The sequence below is a fragment of the Esox lucius genome, chromosome 5, assembly GCF_011004845.1.
Source record: "Esox lucius isolate fEsoLuc1 chromosome 5, fEsoLuc1.pri, whole genome shotgun sequence".
NCBI classification, from domain to species: domain Eukaryota; kingdom Metazoa; phylum Chordata; class Actinopteri; order Esociformes; family Esocidae; genus Esox; species Esox lucius.
Genome location: NC_047573.1, coordinates 11977310 through 11993900, shown reverse-complemented (window position 1 = coordinate 11993900; position 16591 = coordinate 11977310). Strand labels below are relative to the sequence as shown.

General features: G+C 40.3%; 1 protein-coding gene across 6 annotated transcripts in view; it reads left to right on the top strand.

Annotated features, from left to right (window-relative positions):
• The window catches only part of ccser2b (coiled-coil serine-rich protein 2b), a 74377-nt gene that overhangs the window by 33770 nt on the left and 24016 nt on the right, over positions 1-16591 (top strand). For all 6 annotated transcript variants that reach the window (XM_010895648.4, XM_010895650.4, XM_010895649.4 and 3 more), the window contains 3 exons: positions 13817-13919; positions 14540-14627; positions 14827-14980. In XM_010895648.4, the coding sequence (XP_010893950.2) occupies positions 13817-13919; positions 14540-14627; positions 14827-14980 (345 nt within the window). The remainder of the gene's footprint in view (positions 1-13816; positions 13920-14539; positions 14628-14826; positions 14981-16591) is intronic.

The window sequence follows — 16591 nt, the reverse complement described above, 5'->3', positions numbered from 1 at the left end:
TTTGTTTTCTCCAGGATCTATTGTGGGAATGCATTACTTGGTAGACTGCCTGCAACTTCAATTAAAATTACAGCTTAATCAGAACGGTGCTTGACGCCAAGAATTTTGTAAGTCTGCCCACATCACCCCCATTGTTGCTAACCCCTATACGTTGACTGTCCCTCAAATAAATTACTTTGTAATTCTCCTCCTGGTCTCCAAATCCCGACATGGCGTCAGACCCACTGACCTGTCCGATCTAATGTCCCATGAAAGCCCAAATCACACGGCAGTTGAACGTCAGCGGTGTCATTATTGCACGTGTCAGTTTGAAATGGTCCGTTCACGTTAGAGACACCACTACTGCAAACATTGTTCTTTTTTTATCATGGGTAAGCTGTGGTTGACTTGGTCCTTCTAATTTTAGGCTAACAGCGTACCAATTCTTTTTTTAGGACGTGCCGTATTAACACACATACGTTTTCATTAACATGTTCCAATGTGCGATTTGTCCATTCCGCCACTTATGTGAAGGACTGTGGGTAAGTGAGTGTTCGCCTATTTGGAATACAAATATAACTTGATGATTAGTTAGCTTTTAACTGGGGTAATTGTTAACTAAATTGTCTACTATTTAACAGTTCAACTACAGCCTATTGTTCTGATTGGATTTACACATCTATATGTTCTACTTGAAATAGCTACTACTATCAAGCTAGCTGATGCTTGCACACAAGCGCTAATTTACTAATTTGCTGTTTTGAGCAAGAGATGCGCTTGTAGACGTGGAAAAAATAGGCTTGGTCTTTTAAGCACTCTGATGCTGTTGAGGTCTTGATGCTTGTGGCCCATCTGTACTCTTTCAGTCATTCCCATGCATTCTCTCTGCATTGTATACGCGCACATGTACGAGTACGCTAGTCGTCCGATTTGGGCTTAAGAACGTCCCCACACCAAGAGCTTTCAAGAACCCTGACCCAGCTGGCCTTCTCCCGACCAGTGCTACTACAGTATACTGCTGCCAGTCAGAGAGAAGTGGCCTATAGTGTCAAACCATTGAGATGCCTCCTTTCTGTCACTTTTTAAAAAATAATTTAGGATAAAGCTCATTACAAATGAATGTTGTCAAATTATCTCAGTGGTGCCAGTTCTGAGGGGTCTTTTTCAAGACAGTATTTAATCAACTAGCTATGTAAGGTTTATAAACAACTTGAGTTAGATGGGTATTTTAATTTTTTTTTGGAATGCTAAACTTATAAACTGTTCTTGTATGTCGAGTCTCACAAGTGTAAAAATATTCATTTGGGGTCACTTAAAATTGTCTGTTTTTCAATGGAAAGCTAGTTTTTTGTCTATTGAAGGCTGTTCCATGTGAGATATTGCCTACAGACTGAAGAGCTTGTATAACGTGGTCTATTACTCCCTTCACAGAATAGAAAGAGGAGTTGGAGGCCTTTGTGCACAACAGAGCAAGAGGAGAAATGCATAAAAGTGTCTAGTTTGAGAAACAGATGCCTCACAGGTCCTGTGAACTTGCAGCTTCCTTAAATAATACCCACAAAACACCAGTCTCAACATCAACAATGAAGAGGTGACTCTGGGATTCTGGCCTTTTAGGCAGAGTTGCAAAGAAAAAGCCATATGACTGGCCCGTAAAGAGAAAAGATTAAGATGGGCAAAAGACACCGGACAGAGGAAGATTGGAAAAAAAGTGTTATGGACAGTCTAATCTAAGTGTGAGGTGTTCGGATCACACAGAACATTTGTGAGACACAGACCAAATGAAACGATGCTGGAGGAGTGCTTGATGCCACCTGTCAAGCATGGTGTCAGCAATGTGATGGTCTGGATGTGCTTTTGTGATGGTGAAGTGGTAGATTTGTAGAGGGGAAAAGGGATCTTGAAGAAGGAAGGCTATAACTCTATTTTACCCTGTGGACGCCGCTTGATTGGAGCCAATTTCCTCCTACAACAGGACAATGACCCAAAGCACAGCTCTAAACTGCAAGAACTGTTGAGGAAAGAAGCAGTCAGCTGGTATTCTGTCTATAATGGAGTGGCCAGCACAGTCACTGGAACTCAACCCCATTGAGCTGGTTGACCGTAGGAGCAGCTTATCCATATCCATAAGAAGTGCCTATCAAGCCAATTAAACTTGTGGGAGGTGCTTCAGGAACTGTTGGGTGAAATTTCTTCAGATTACCTCAACAAATTGACAACTAGAATGCCCAAGGTCTGCAAGGCTGTAATGACGAAAGCCGAGTTTGAAGGGCACAATTATTTCCTGACCTTATTTATTATATTTCATATTCATTTTGCTATATTTTCTATTCAAACTCATTTCATGTATATACGATCATGAATATCAAGGACATTTCTAAATGACCCCAAACTTCTGAACGGTAGTGTACATTGAGGTGTGTACATGACACGTTTTTCAGTGTTCTCTCCTCCACCCATCTGCTGCTGTCTGGTTTGAGCTCTCATTGTAGTGAATGTCCTTAGGCCTTTTGCAACATTTTCAACTATCTGTTTTTAGTCTTTTTCGCCATGCACTTACATTCATACCTTTCCATAACCTGTTTCACTCTAGTGACAGGGCTGCTATGATCTGATTATACTTTCAAACTGAACATAATTCTCCACATACCTCAACGAGTTGCTTATAAGAAAGCATTTTACCCTCTGTACTAATTATGTCTTAACAAACATTATAACTTTTTTATAATTTTTTGCATCGGAAATTGGCTTACCTTTTAGTAATATATTTGTTTAGACATTATTTGCACTAATATCTTATCTGGGTCTTGAAGATGGAACTAACTGTAACCAACTCTATATGGATTCATTTAAAAAGGTATGTGTTTTAAGTGTTCCATCATCTATCTATTTAAAATGATACATTTAAATCTGTACCATGGAGCCCTACATATGTTGAGGTATAATAGAGGTGTTCAGATATTGATGTAAAGCCCTAATATTCAATAATTTAACAGCTCCCAAATCATATTTATTTAAATATGCTTGTTTTACTTTGAATTACCATTCCCATTAAACTAAAATACTATTTTTTTTTCTCCACATGACTTGAGAAAAACTTGGTGTACCTTGTGCCATGAATAAATAAATGAATTGTGGGATCACCAGGGAGTTGACCAAGGCAACTTCACCACTTATAATTGGAGCAGTTATCCTATCAAAGTAACTAGAGGTGAGAGCTGTAAACATTTGCGGTATGTGTATACCAAGGAGATCCACTTCATCAGCCCTTTTGACAGGAAGACCTATTTAAAGCGTGTTCCTTTTAATCATCCAATAAGTAATATCATAATTGAGTTTTAGGCCAGAGAGATTGGAAAAGTTATCTAGGTCCTCAATGAGAAAGCACAGTGATTCCCTTTTTGGACTATTTGGAGAACTTGAGTCTTTGTTTTCAGACTCAGGATTTCGGATTTGTTCTGTTTTTGTAGCTAGCATTTGAGTTGATTAATTAATAATGAATAAATATGGGGACAGTGGGCATCCTTGTTTTATACCCCATAAAATGTAAATTGTTCAGATATTTATGTATAGATCTAGTTGGTCTTTATCAAAGGGCTTTTGAAATTCTGTTTGGAAGGTTAGGCCAGATATATTAGCCTTTTCGTATTGTTCCAATAATTTAGTTACCTTATTTCAAATCTATTGTCCATAGATACAATCTGTATCATCTAGTGTTGTCATGATACCAAAATTTGGACTTGGATACTGATAGTATCGCAATACTTGATACTGAAATTATACTAATGATTTAATTGAAATGGAGTAATTTTGTCTGTGGTTTAGTCTTTTATTTTCAATTGGAACTTTTTACAATGTGTATAGAAATGTAAGCATAAATAAAATGCGCTTTAAATAGACAAATACTTAAAAATATAAAACTGAAAATAAAAGATATTTTGCACAAAAGAAAGCACTACTATGAACACAGAATTTGAACATTGAACGATTTTATGAATATATCATTTAGCAAAAAATACATATTTCTGTCTAATTTAATTCATTATTTCATTCCTGGATTCGTTTATGACTATTTGCAATGGGATTTGTATCACACAACACACACCTTTTAGCTCTTTAAAAACTTTTTATAGAGGTTTGGGTGACTGTCATTTAAATGCTTAGCGATGTTCCTAGTGTTGCCACATACTTTTTTACATGAATGTCACACGTTTTATATTTTTAGTACAGTGTGTGTTATCAGAATAATGTCCTTTCTTCCATCAACTAACATGACACAAAGCTGCAAACCGCATCTCCCCAACAGCTTGTTGTACATTGCCATAGCAACCAGATTCACGCAGCTTTGAGCTAGAATTGCAATCTCTATCAAATTGAGTTGAACATGGTAAGGTTTTAACTCCTAAATGGATCCAGTTTGTTTAAGGCATATACAAATATTTTTACTAAATAATGCACAGTGCCTTCAGAAAGTATTCAGACCCCTTCACTTTCTCCACATTTGATGTTATGGACATCATAACTAAAAAAAAATATTTTGCCATCAATCTAAACACAATACCCCATAACGACAAAGCAAACAAAAGAAATGTATGATAATGTATAGAACATAAATAAACTGAAATATTTAATGTACATCATTGTTCAGTCCCTTTATTCAGTACTTTGTAGAATGGCCTTTAGCAGCGTTTACAGCTTCCAGTCTTCTTCAGAATGCCTTTACCAGCTTTGCACTCCTGGATTTAAGGTAGTTTGTTTTATTATTATTTTTCTTCATTCTCTTAGATGGCATATGCCTTTTACTCAGGAGTGGCTTACACCTAGCCACTCTACCAATAAGGCCTGGATGATAGAGAGCTGCAGTGATTGTTGTCTTTTGGCAGGTTCTCTCATAATCTGCAGAGAAGCTCTGTTACCGTGGGGATTGGGTTCCTGGTTACATCCCTGACCAAGGCCTTTCTGGGCTGTTTACTTAATTTGTCTGGATGGCCAGCTCTAAGAAGAGTCTTGGTGGTTTCAAACTTCTTCCATTTCACAATGATTACTCTATATGGACACTTGTGGGCCTTTCTCAATCATGTCCATCCATTGAACTTGCCACAGGTGTTGCCACCAATCAAGTTCTAGAGACATTTCTAGGGTGATGAAAGGATGCAGGACTTTTTAGATCTAAGATCTACTTGGTTTGTTGTGGCAAAGGGTCTGAAAATGTATGTAAATTAGAGATTTATTTGCTTTGTCGTTATGAGGCATTGTTTGTTAATATATGGCAACAAAAGCCTGTTCAATCTACGACCCCCTTTCCAAAAAAGCTGGGATGTAAAAATGTAAAGACAGAATGCAATGATGTGCAAATCATTTAAACAGAAAATAGTACAAAGACAACATCAAATGTTGAAACTGAGACATTTTTTTCTTGAAAAATATATGCCCACTTATATATTGTGAATTTGATGTCAGGAACACTTGAAAACATTTTTTTACAAATAAAAAGTTTATAAAGCTGGGACAGGAGCAACAAAAGACAAAGGAAAAACGTGTGAAATACTAAAAAAATCCCGGTAGATCATCTCACAACTAAGTAGTTTAATTGGCAACAGGTCAGTTGCATGATTGAGTATAAAAAGAGCATCCCAAAGAGTATGAGTCTTTCAAAAGTATAGATGGTGAGGGGTTCACCACTCTTTGAAAGACTGCACAGGCAAATAGTGCAACAATTTTATTAATACATAAAATTGCAGTGTGTTTGGGGATCTCATCTATGGTTCATAATATAATTAAAAGTTTTGGAAAATCTGGAGAAATCTCTCTACGCAAGGGACAAGGCCGAAAAGCAATATTGGATGGCAGTGATCTTTGGGCCCTCAGACGGCACTGCATTTATACCAGACACGATTCTGTCATGGAAATCACTGCATGGGCTCAAGAACACTTCTGAAAACTATTGTCTGTGAAAACAGTATTTCGCTGCAATTGCAAATGCAAGTTAAAACTCTACCACGCAAAGAAGAAACCATACATAAACAAGATCCAGAAACACCACTGCCTTCTCTGGGCCCCAGCTCATATAAGATGGACTGAGGCTAAGTGGAAAACTGTCTTGTGGTTTGACCAATCAACATTTTAAATTAGTTTTGGGAATCATGGACTCTGCGACTTCTGGACTAAAGAGAAGAGGGGCCATCCATCTTTTTATCACTGCCCAGTTCAAATGCTGGCATCCGTGATGGTATGAGGGTGCATTAATGCACATGGCATGGGTGATTTGCACATCTGTGAAGGCGCCATTAATGCTGAACAATATATACAGGTTTTCGAGCAACATATGCTGCCATCCAGTCTTTTTCAGAACCACATTCTGCACGTATTACAGCAGCATGGCCCTGCAGTCCAGACCTGTCACTCATTGAAAACATTTGGCACATTATGGCCAACACAACAAAGGAGACCCTGACATTTTGAGCAGCTGAAATCCTATATCAAGCAAGAATGGGAAAACATTTCACTTTCAAAACTACAGCAATTGGTATCCTCTGTTCCCAAACACTTACAGAGTATTGTTAAAAGAAGAGGTGATGCAACACAGTGGGAAAAATGCCCCTGTCCCAACTTTTATAAAACATGTTGCTGGCATCAAATTCAAAATGGTCACGTACTGTTTAAAAAAAATTATACAATTTCTCTTTCAAAATTTGATATGTTGTGTTTGTACTATTTGAAATTAAATATAGGTATAGATGACTTGCACATCATTGCATACTGTTTTTATTTTCATTTTATGCCGCGTCTCAATGTTTTGGGAAACACGGTTGTATATATTTGCCATCTTGGCCTGGTTTGGCTCTGGTCTTATAACCAACCCTTCTGTACCCTAGTGAGACTGCAGCCCTGAGACAGGATGTGCGAGTGAGAAATACTTTTGGCTGGCGAGCGGCTCTCTTGCATATCTCAGTATCATAGCGATATAGAGCAATCATGGCCTGAGCCAGCACCGTGCACAACCTCCGGACACAGTCAGTGCAACTGGAGAAAAACCCCCACATCAAAAAAATCGAATTAAAAGGGCCCGGATGAGTCCGTGATGTTGACAGGAGTAACACCACTTTGTAGGACTCTTGCTTTTAATGGGGTCTTGCGAAGTTCAGTTTGACTTAGCCCTATAGCCCAATGGACTCAAACAGAGCTACTCCATCAACATATCAAAGGTTTGCGGAGCCTTGAGGTTACATTGCCCATTAAGTTGTCACTTTGTCTCTTACATGGCGCATGACTGGGAAAGGTATTCTGAATGTTAATGCGATCACTCCACCTGACATCAATCCTTTAAGTAGAGTATCTCTATGTCTCTCTCTCACCCATCACTGTCGGATGTGCTGTGGTGTCTTCTAACCTCCATATTTCCTTGCCTTTTAAAAAACTGCCCTGTGTCATTAGCAATATTGAGACATTGAGAAATGTGCTTTTTCCAGTAACTACTTTTAAGCATGTTTGTGTCTCGTTATTTGTGGTGGTTTCTCATTTGGTTTGGTTTCTCATTGACGGCTGTGTTTATCAATTAAAGCAATTATTGATGAGGGGAAAAGTGTGCTCTTTACCTCTGACAGTCCAATGAGCACTTAAGGTTGTGGATTTCGTGTGTGTGTGTGTGTGTGTGTGTGTGTGTGTGTGTGTGTGTGTGTGTGTGTGTGGGAAGGGGGGGGGACTTTTTCAAACAACCACACCGTCTTTCCAGATCAGCGAGTATTTCTCCTGAGGTTACCTGTGGGTTTTTCTTTGTATCCTGAACAATTCTTCTAGCAGTTTTGGGTGAAATCATTCTGGGTCTACCTGACCTTGGCTTGGTGTCAAGAGATCCCCATATTTTCCATTTCTAAATAAGTGATTGAACAGTACTGACTGGCATTTGCAAGGCTTTGGATATCTTTTTATGTCCTTTTCAATCTTTAATAAGTTCCATTACCTTGTTATGCAGGTCTTTTGATTGTTCTTTTCTGCTCTCTATGGCTCAGTATCTAGCCTGCTCAGTGCATCCACGTGAGAGCTAACAAACTCATTGACTATTTATGAACAGACACTAATTGCAATTGTAGAAGCCTCAGGTGTGGGAAATTCACCTTTAATTGCCATTTTTACCTGTGTGTGTCACCTTGTGTGTCTGTAACAAGCCAGACATTCAAGGGTATGTATACTTTTGATTAAGATTTAAAATGGAGCCAAACAACTATGTGATGATAAATTGCTTCATATGATCATTATCCTTTAAAACTGTTTTTTTTTGCATGTTCAGTCCTATTTTCAAAATCAATGCCAAATTTTCACAATTTCTGCCAATTTCTGCAAACTTATGAGCACAACTGTATATATATATTTTCTGTGTATCAAACTTTGGGGTCGTTTCACTATGACATCTGTGTTCATCAAGCAAAACATGAAAGTAGCTTTTACAGGCTGTTGGTAAATGAAGTCCAGATTGAGGAGGCGTGAAATAGATTCAAACTAGCTCCGGACTTCAACTCCCATCAGCATCTGTTCTGAATATCCCTGTGGGATTTTCATGACTGGGCAGCTATAACAATTTGGAAGGGCATGGCATGTGTGAATATGTGTAACAATTAAAGATGCCCCCCCCTCCCTTCCCCTTTCTATTATTTATTTTGTGATCACCAAAAAGTTTACAAGTGTGACCAGTTTTGTCCAGATGTCACTGATACTTGTATATCAGGACAAGGTTAGGTCAGTTGTTGGGAGGTGTCTTCTGATAGACCCACAAATATTCTATTGTATACATTATTCATACTGCTATGGCAATAGTTATGCATATTGTCAAGTATAGTAATAGTTGAATTCCATTCACTCTAGTTATCAGTTCAGTTGAAAAGTTTGAGATCTTTGTGTAGAAAATAAGCAAGCTCATATCTGCCCATTGAGAAGTATTCTCATTGAAGTGCTTCTGTATGAAAGAGAATTTCTCGGTTACAAGGTCTTCACAGATTGCATGTGTGGAACTCTGCTCAGGCATTGTACTTTGCCCGCCGGTCGGAGGAGAACTCCATTGTGAGGATAGAAGTGAAGCCTGCAGTATGAAATGAATGTTTGTAAAAAGGCCACGACACAGAGAGAGGAAGGTAGCGTGGTCTGACAGCCAATGAGGAACTGAAGAGGAAATAACAAGGCTTTTTCTCCAAACCATGCTGTAGGCACCTTTTGAAATCACGGATGTACTAATAACAACATTGGGAGGGGTGTAGTAAAGTGGCATGTTGTTCTTCAATGTTAGCGAGGTCAGTGCAGTGCTCAACGAGCAGGGACAGTTGAGGAAGGTTATCTGTAGAGTTGAAGTGGGCAGGATACAGGACACAAAACATCACATAGGTCACCTATACCATACTCCGTTCCCTCTGCTACTTCACAGCAAGCAATACAGACAGGGCCGGGCACGACCGGGCCGGGCACGACAAAAAAATAAACAAATAAAAAATTGCCATTTTTACCTGTATGTGTCACCTTGTGTGTCTGTAACAAGCCAGACATTCAAGGGTATGTATACTTTTGATTAAGATTTAATACATATACATACATACCCTTTGCCGGGCACGACAGGGCCAGGCACGTTTTCACGTTACACCGTAAGGTTGGAACCAAAATTATTTTCTAATATTTCAGTTCTGTGTTGAAACCAATATCAAATATAATTTATTTTCTAAAGCCCTTTTTACATCAGAAGTTGTCACAAAGTGCTTTGAGAGATACCCATACCTGAGACCCCGAGAATACCGATGTTTCCGTCTATTTAGAGCAATCTCAAACCCATATGTGCACATAATATAGTCTCTTCTAAGATCATGACTGCATAAAATAAACAAATAAAAAACCACAAATAAATATGTACGATTGAAGGTAGTCAACAAAAAATACATATTTCTCAAAGTACACATTTCTTTCCCACCCAATCATCCTTGTTTACAGTATTTTCTGAATGTGGCACTTGCTTGGATAAAAGGAAACCTGTTTGAAGAGATCTTAGACCATCTCTCCCTAATGGAGATCCTTTCTAGATTTTCGAGATCCTCCAGTCTGCAGATGGACTGCCCTCCATGGGGCTGAAAAATAGCCTTTCAGACAAACGTTACCAGCATTATCAGCCAGATTTGTCGTTTGTCGTGGTATGCATATGAATTGGCCTTATTAGCATACACTTTCTCCTCTGCAGCATCACCATCCAGCCAGAGCATCAGTTCATCTACTGTGGGTCACCATCAAACTATATAGAATAGTCTAAAAAATGATGAACTAAGAACACAGGCTATAGTATTTTCATTAGTTTATTCAGCACTACAAATGTACAAAATGAAAATTACACAACTTAGAATCCATTAGAATTTCGTTTTGATTTTGATCTAATTTTGGTGATGTACCAGGTATAATAACAGACATCATCGACCAGTTTGCGATGGTCAGAGGACATCCACATGAATAGCTGTACATACAGTAGGCCTAAAGCTTGATAAACACCATACATTTCAAACAATGAGCAACACTTAGACTACAGCCTATTCATAGAAATGAAATTGATAGATCCAAGGATATGTAGCCTCTCCAAGTAAAAACATTGCAGTGTATTATCCAATGAATTTTATTTGTAAGTGTGATTATCAGAGTAAAACGATGACCAGAGGAGGATTTACAGTAGCCTACACCGCCACGGCGCCTCCCGTGATCACACCTCCCTCCCTCGGAAGCTCGACTACATTGCTCCCCATCGCCGGCCTGTTAGCCGCCACTGTCCATTCTTCCCGCTACGACCACCGCATTTCACGGAAACACCCCGGCCTCTCCGCTACGCACAGCTGTTCTTCATCACATCAGCCCTGACATTACGCCCACCGGACCCTAACGACTACTGCCTGTAACTGGCCTTGTGTAGTGAACCTTGTTTCACTGTTCGTCCTGCAACACCGGGAAGAATTACGTTTAAAAATTATACATTCGATGAGCCGAGTAAAAGGATGATCAAAGGATAACTTGAAAAACAGTGATGTGTAGTGGATTTGCTGAATTGGTAATTGGTATTTTGTTTTTTGAATAATTGTTTAGTGGGATACATTTGTAGAATCTTAATCTTCAGTAAAATAAGCAGGGAAAGTTTAAAGAGAGATGGTAGTTAGATGTGTATACAATTTTGTTTTTCTTTCTCTTCTAATATATAAACAGTAACATGGAATACCTTCGTTGAATTGGTAGTTGGCTATTAGTAAAGAATGTCTGGTATTTTGTTTTTTGAAATATTTAGATGTACATTTTAGATTTATATTTGATGAATTAGCCTACACGAGAAGCTGAATCTCCTAAAGAAAACAGTAACGTGATACATGTTGAATTGTCAAGTAGCCTATATCGTTTGTATTATGTTTCAATAACAGCCTAATTAAATTGTTGAATGGTCATGGAAATCTTGTTCTTCATTTGTAATTCAAATTCAACCGAGACTCTACCATTCACCTGGGAGTACCGCACATTCATCCATTGACGTCATGCATTCAGTGAGGGGTGATTAGAGCCATTTGTGTAACATTAGCGGCCTGCCTGGGTACCAACATAAAGTGCCAAGGGCTGTTGGCCGATTTAAGTTGGAAAATAGGGTAAAGAAACAAACCAGGTAAATAGCCTCTAAATAGTTTGTGTGTAGAATTCTGACAACGGAACAATGTAATATATGCCCATTTAAGACGAGTCATGGATGGAGGAGGGTGGATGTTTTATTATAATTACAAACCCCCAATTCCCGTAGGCATTTGACGGTCCTAGTGTTAAATGACATGCATCGTTTTTCCCACCTTGTATGACTTGACTGAATCACAAAAGCTACGCGTTCAAACTAACTCTTCCACTCTGCAAGTTGTAATTTCACTTTTGGTTGACCTGCTTGCTTACAGAAGCTGTATAACAATATTTTTGGATATCAAAAAGCAAACTAAAAGCAATTTAGATGGCATAAATAATTCCCTTCACTATTCAGGTCTTGTTCTCTCCCTTGAACAGAAACAAAGTGTTTTGAATTTCTGCAACCACGATATGACTGAGGGATTTACTTGTCTGTCTGGCATTTCTTGTTTGAGAAGCGTTAGTCGTGCCTATAGAGGATAGGGAGGAAGCCTTTTTTCCATTTTACAATAGAAGACAATGTGCATCGTCTGTTGGCCAATCTAAATTCTGCATTTTCGCTTGTGCTTCTGTAGGCACTCTAGGCACACAATTTCTAGTGAGTTGATGTTGTGAAACACTACCATTATCACCGCAGATATGTTACGAAAATGTTCTTGTCCCAATGCAAAAAATCTACACATTTTCCCCTTCATTCTTTGATAAAATAAAAAATAGGTAGAAGGATGACAAAGATTACATTAGTTTTACTTGCCAGTATTTTCACAAACCTTTTTTTAAAATCTTGTTATTAAAAAGTTTGGTTTTAATGTCTTGTGTTGTGTATATTTTATACAGCCTTACTGCCTTTATACAGCCGCCTTACTTTGCTGATCTTATTTAAGGGTGCAAATAACTTAAGGAAATGTGCGCGCGCGCACACACCATGTGAGAAATACAATAGGATTTGATCCGGCTCAAAGGTCCAAACTTTTCAAAGGACAGGGATTGTCAAAGGTTGCAGTGGAGTTCCACGAAAAGCCCCTCCAGGTGGGAGTGGTTCTGTAGATCCATTTCATGGGTGCAAGTGTGAAATCCTAAAGGTAAAACACTCCATTGATATTCAGAGCTCAGGCTTGGGTGATCCTTTAGCATTCAGACCAAAACCAATTATGAAGTGTGGCCAGCACAGTACGTTGGGAGTTAATTTGAGGGATGTTAGTGAGATTTTATGTAGAGGGCTGTGAGGGAGCGCCCCCCCAGTTCCCAGGCTGTTCCACATAGAGTGTCTGTTTCTAGCTCTGATGGCAAGTGAGCAGTCCACTGACGAAAGGGCTGCTTAGGGGGTCTGAGATTCCTAAGTCTAAGAATGTAGTTAACTTAAGACCTTAGCCATTGATCTCCCGTGTTGTTGTTTTTTCTAGCAAGAGATTAGGCTGTAATGTCCTGCAATGGATGGATGGGCATCTGCCATGGGGAAATGTCATTTCCCCAGGAGCACTGCGCTGTGACTAAGCCCACTCTAAGCGAAGGCAGGGGGCAAGACCAAAGGGGGAATGGGCGAAGAGATAACCACGTTCTATATATAGGCAGGCATATTGTTGCTCATGGCCAATGATTGGTTGTAGTTCCCCCCCCCACCATATCATATCTCTGCTCATCTTGAAGTTCTTTCCTGCAGTTTATAAAATATTTTTCCTGCATAATAATTTCGCACCAAACAATTAAACAAATGAACAAATATATATAAGGCCTCATAAAACAAAGAAAACAAAGCATCATTATTACCTCTTGTTTGTAGCAAATAATAATTTAAATGTAATAGACTGCAAAGTAACCAACTAAGCTCGACCTGAGATTGTATTTTCCCTTTTATTTTTATAATTTTTTTGTGAGTACTTGGGAACAGATTCTTTCAAATAAACACATTTTAAAGAGTTGCGAAACTTCTTGCCCCACTGTGTAACAAACAGGTGATCTGTACTTTTTTTAATTAGAGTTTGACTGGGCGTAGATCACCGTTCTCCACGATTGCTAAAGTTATTTCAGTGTTTTCCAAACTAAAGCGGTCTGAAGAAAAAAGAAACCCTGTTTAACTGGGTCTCAGTAAGGCCCGTTTCGGAAAAGATATTCCCTTTCAAAATGATTCATGCTCTCCTTATTTTTGGTGTAAAATGATGATAATTGCCCCCCCCAGGACATACTCAACAACCTGGACAACCTAGAGTCTGGCTGTGACCTGGATGATGATGACCTAATGCTGGAGGATGACCTCCCTGACGATGGATCCTTGCACAGTGGTGAGTATGAAACGGGAAAATGTTCAAGGTTTTGATGCGGTGCAAAGAAATGCGTAGTTTGCAAACCAGGAATGGCTATTTGTCTTGAAGAAACACATTTACATTTTCCAAAACTGCAATTGTGTCTATTGAACAGCCGAAACAGAGAAAAGGCTGTTATTTTATTCAAACATTTATTGAAATGCGATCTCTGGGTAAACACTGGAAACATGCTACTTACTCCGTTTGTGACAATGAAAGTCCTTCCCACACAAGTACATTCAAACAAAACAGCCTTTTCTATCTGTCAAGGGTTGCATTCAGAAATGCTAATATTGTCTGACTTTCCACCATACAAATCGAGAGATTGTTTGTTCATGTTGAGCTATATCTTTGAATGACAAGGTACTTTGCTGTCATGGTAGATTATGTGGGATTTCAGTGATTCCCAAACAAATGGGGGTGGGAGAGAAATGAGTTGCTCCGTTCATACAACTGGGGTTATGTCAATTATCTCCATTGGGCGCAACATTCAGCTGCACTGAACAGTGGTTTCTGTTTTCTTACTACAGACACAGCTCTGTCTGACCCCTGAATGATTGAAATTGGATTCTTCCTTTGTCGGTCCTCTTGTATTTTAGACAGCAATGGGATGTCCCATCTGGCTCACTGGAGGAGGAGACAGCTCTGTTGGACAGCAGAAGACCACCTCCAGAACAACGATAACAGGTGATACATTAAACCCCGCCTTGATTGGGAAATGTGGGTTACCAAGAGAGACCTCATAAACTGTTGGTCATCCAGCCTGTCATTCACCTGTCCCAGGATTCCCCCCCCCCCCCCCACCACCCCCCCCCCCCCCAGCCCTTTCACCCCGGCTCCACTTGCACTGACCGTCTGCTCCCTTCCTCTTTCCCCTGTCCTGTAGTGAAGTTGGGTTCGAGACGTACGATGGTTACCCGGGTCTGGACACAGGCTTGGACAGCCCTCACCAGGCTGTGGACGAGCTGACCCTGAAAAACATGGCGGAGGATTGCTGCTCGGTCAAGGCCCAGCTAGAACACCTGAAGCTACTGCTGCAGGTTACAAACACTGTGCTCACTCTGTGTTAAACCCCCATGGCCTTTAATGCAAACAATTAAATCAATACCACAGACAACACACCTCTGGGTAGGGAGATTTAGGGACAACCGTGAACCCAGTGGTTAGAGTGTCTGGCCTGTAATCTAAAGGTTGCTGGGTCAAATCCCTGACCCGGCAAGGAGAAAGATCTGTTGTTCTGTCTCTTAACAAGGCAAATCGTCTGTAACAGCCCAAATCATTCCAGGGCATGGATTCTACAAGCTGTAGGAAACGATCCACAGGGATGTTTATCCCTGCTGATGTGAAACCATCAATGCAGATTTGACAGCAGTACGTGCATGCCGAGAAACGCCTTTTCCATTTCATCTGGAAGACGCTCCATTTGGTTCTGGTCCGGGGATCGCGCAGGCAGTTTAACTACAGATATCACACTGACATTTCCATCACTTTTTCAAGAACCAGCGTGTGCCCTGCAAAAGAGTTGTTCAGCAGCCTTCTAGTCTGTGATTTAAAATCGGTCAGAGTCAAAATAGAAACTTCTAAGATCTTCTGTAGCGTTTTCAAAGACGACTGGGCAGCAAACCTAATGAAAAACAAGACTTGTAACGAGGGAGCTAATGTCTGCCAGGAAAGCCCTCCCCCAGGCCATAACATCACCATCATCCTGCGTCCTTGACGAAAGGCAAAAGGGGTTCGTGGCCTCGCTCTGATTAGCACCAAATCCTGACTATGTCACCACAAACCTAACTCAGTTGACCAGGCACTACTCAACTGTGCACTACTGTTGACTGTGCAGTGTTCGTGTTGTTTCCGTCTGACAGGAATGCAGTGAGGTCATCTGCTGCAATAACCCGTCCATGACAAGGGCTGTTTTGAGGTGCCCATCTGTTGCACTGTGTCGTTGTTTGCCTGTTGGTGCCCCCCTCCCCGTGAGCGTGCCCGATTATTGCCGTCGTCCGTCCACTTCTCACAACGAGCCCTTGTCGTCCACAGGACAGCCGTTGACTGGATGTTTTGTGTTTATTATTGTCTCGCGGCATGCTCTTTTGATAACCCATGATTTTGCAATCAGACATTGGCCTGCTTTTGGGAAACGAGGAATTCCTCCAAAAATGTTTGGCCGCCTCTGCGATCGTTGCCGCGCTAAATATCAGTGCTTGGGAACGAACCAAGTGGGACTTTCGAGCGGATGGGTCTGGGGGGCATTTAGGACAGAAGGGCCCTCAGGGTCTCAAGGGAATGATAGACTCATTATATACCAGGAGTTTGAGCTTCTACAACCTTCTAGTCCGCCAGGGTCCTGAAGTCATTAAGCCAAGCAAATGTTGTTCCAGTGGACCCCAGGCTTCTGAATGTTCAAACCATCCACCATGTGGATGTGCCGGCTGGCCTTCGGGTGACGCTGTAGTTCAGAGTGTACGAACGTCAATCGTGCATATAGTGTGCTGGTTAATCGCTGTGCTCTAGTCACCTGCATTTTCTTTCAGTGGACTGTATGTTGTCTATGCTTATTTTTTGTTCTGCATAGACATCGGAACCAACATTTCCATATGGAATTAATCAGCCGGGTTATCGTCTAACTGGCTGTGACCAGAGCTTAATGGTTCATT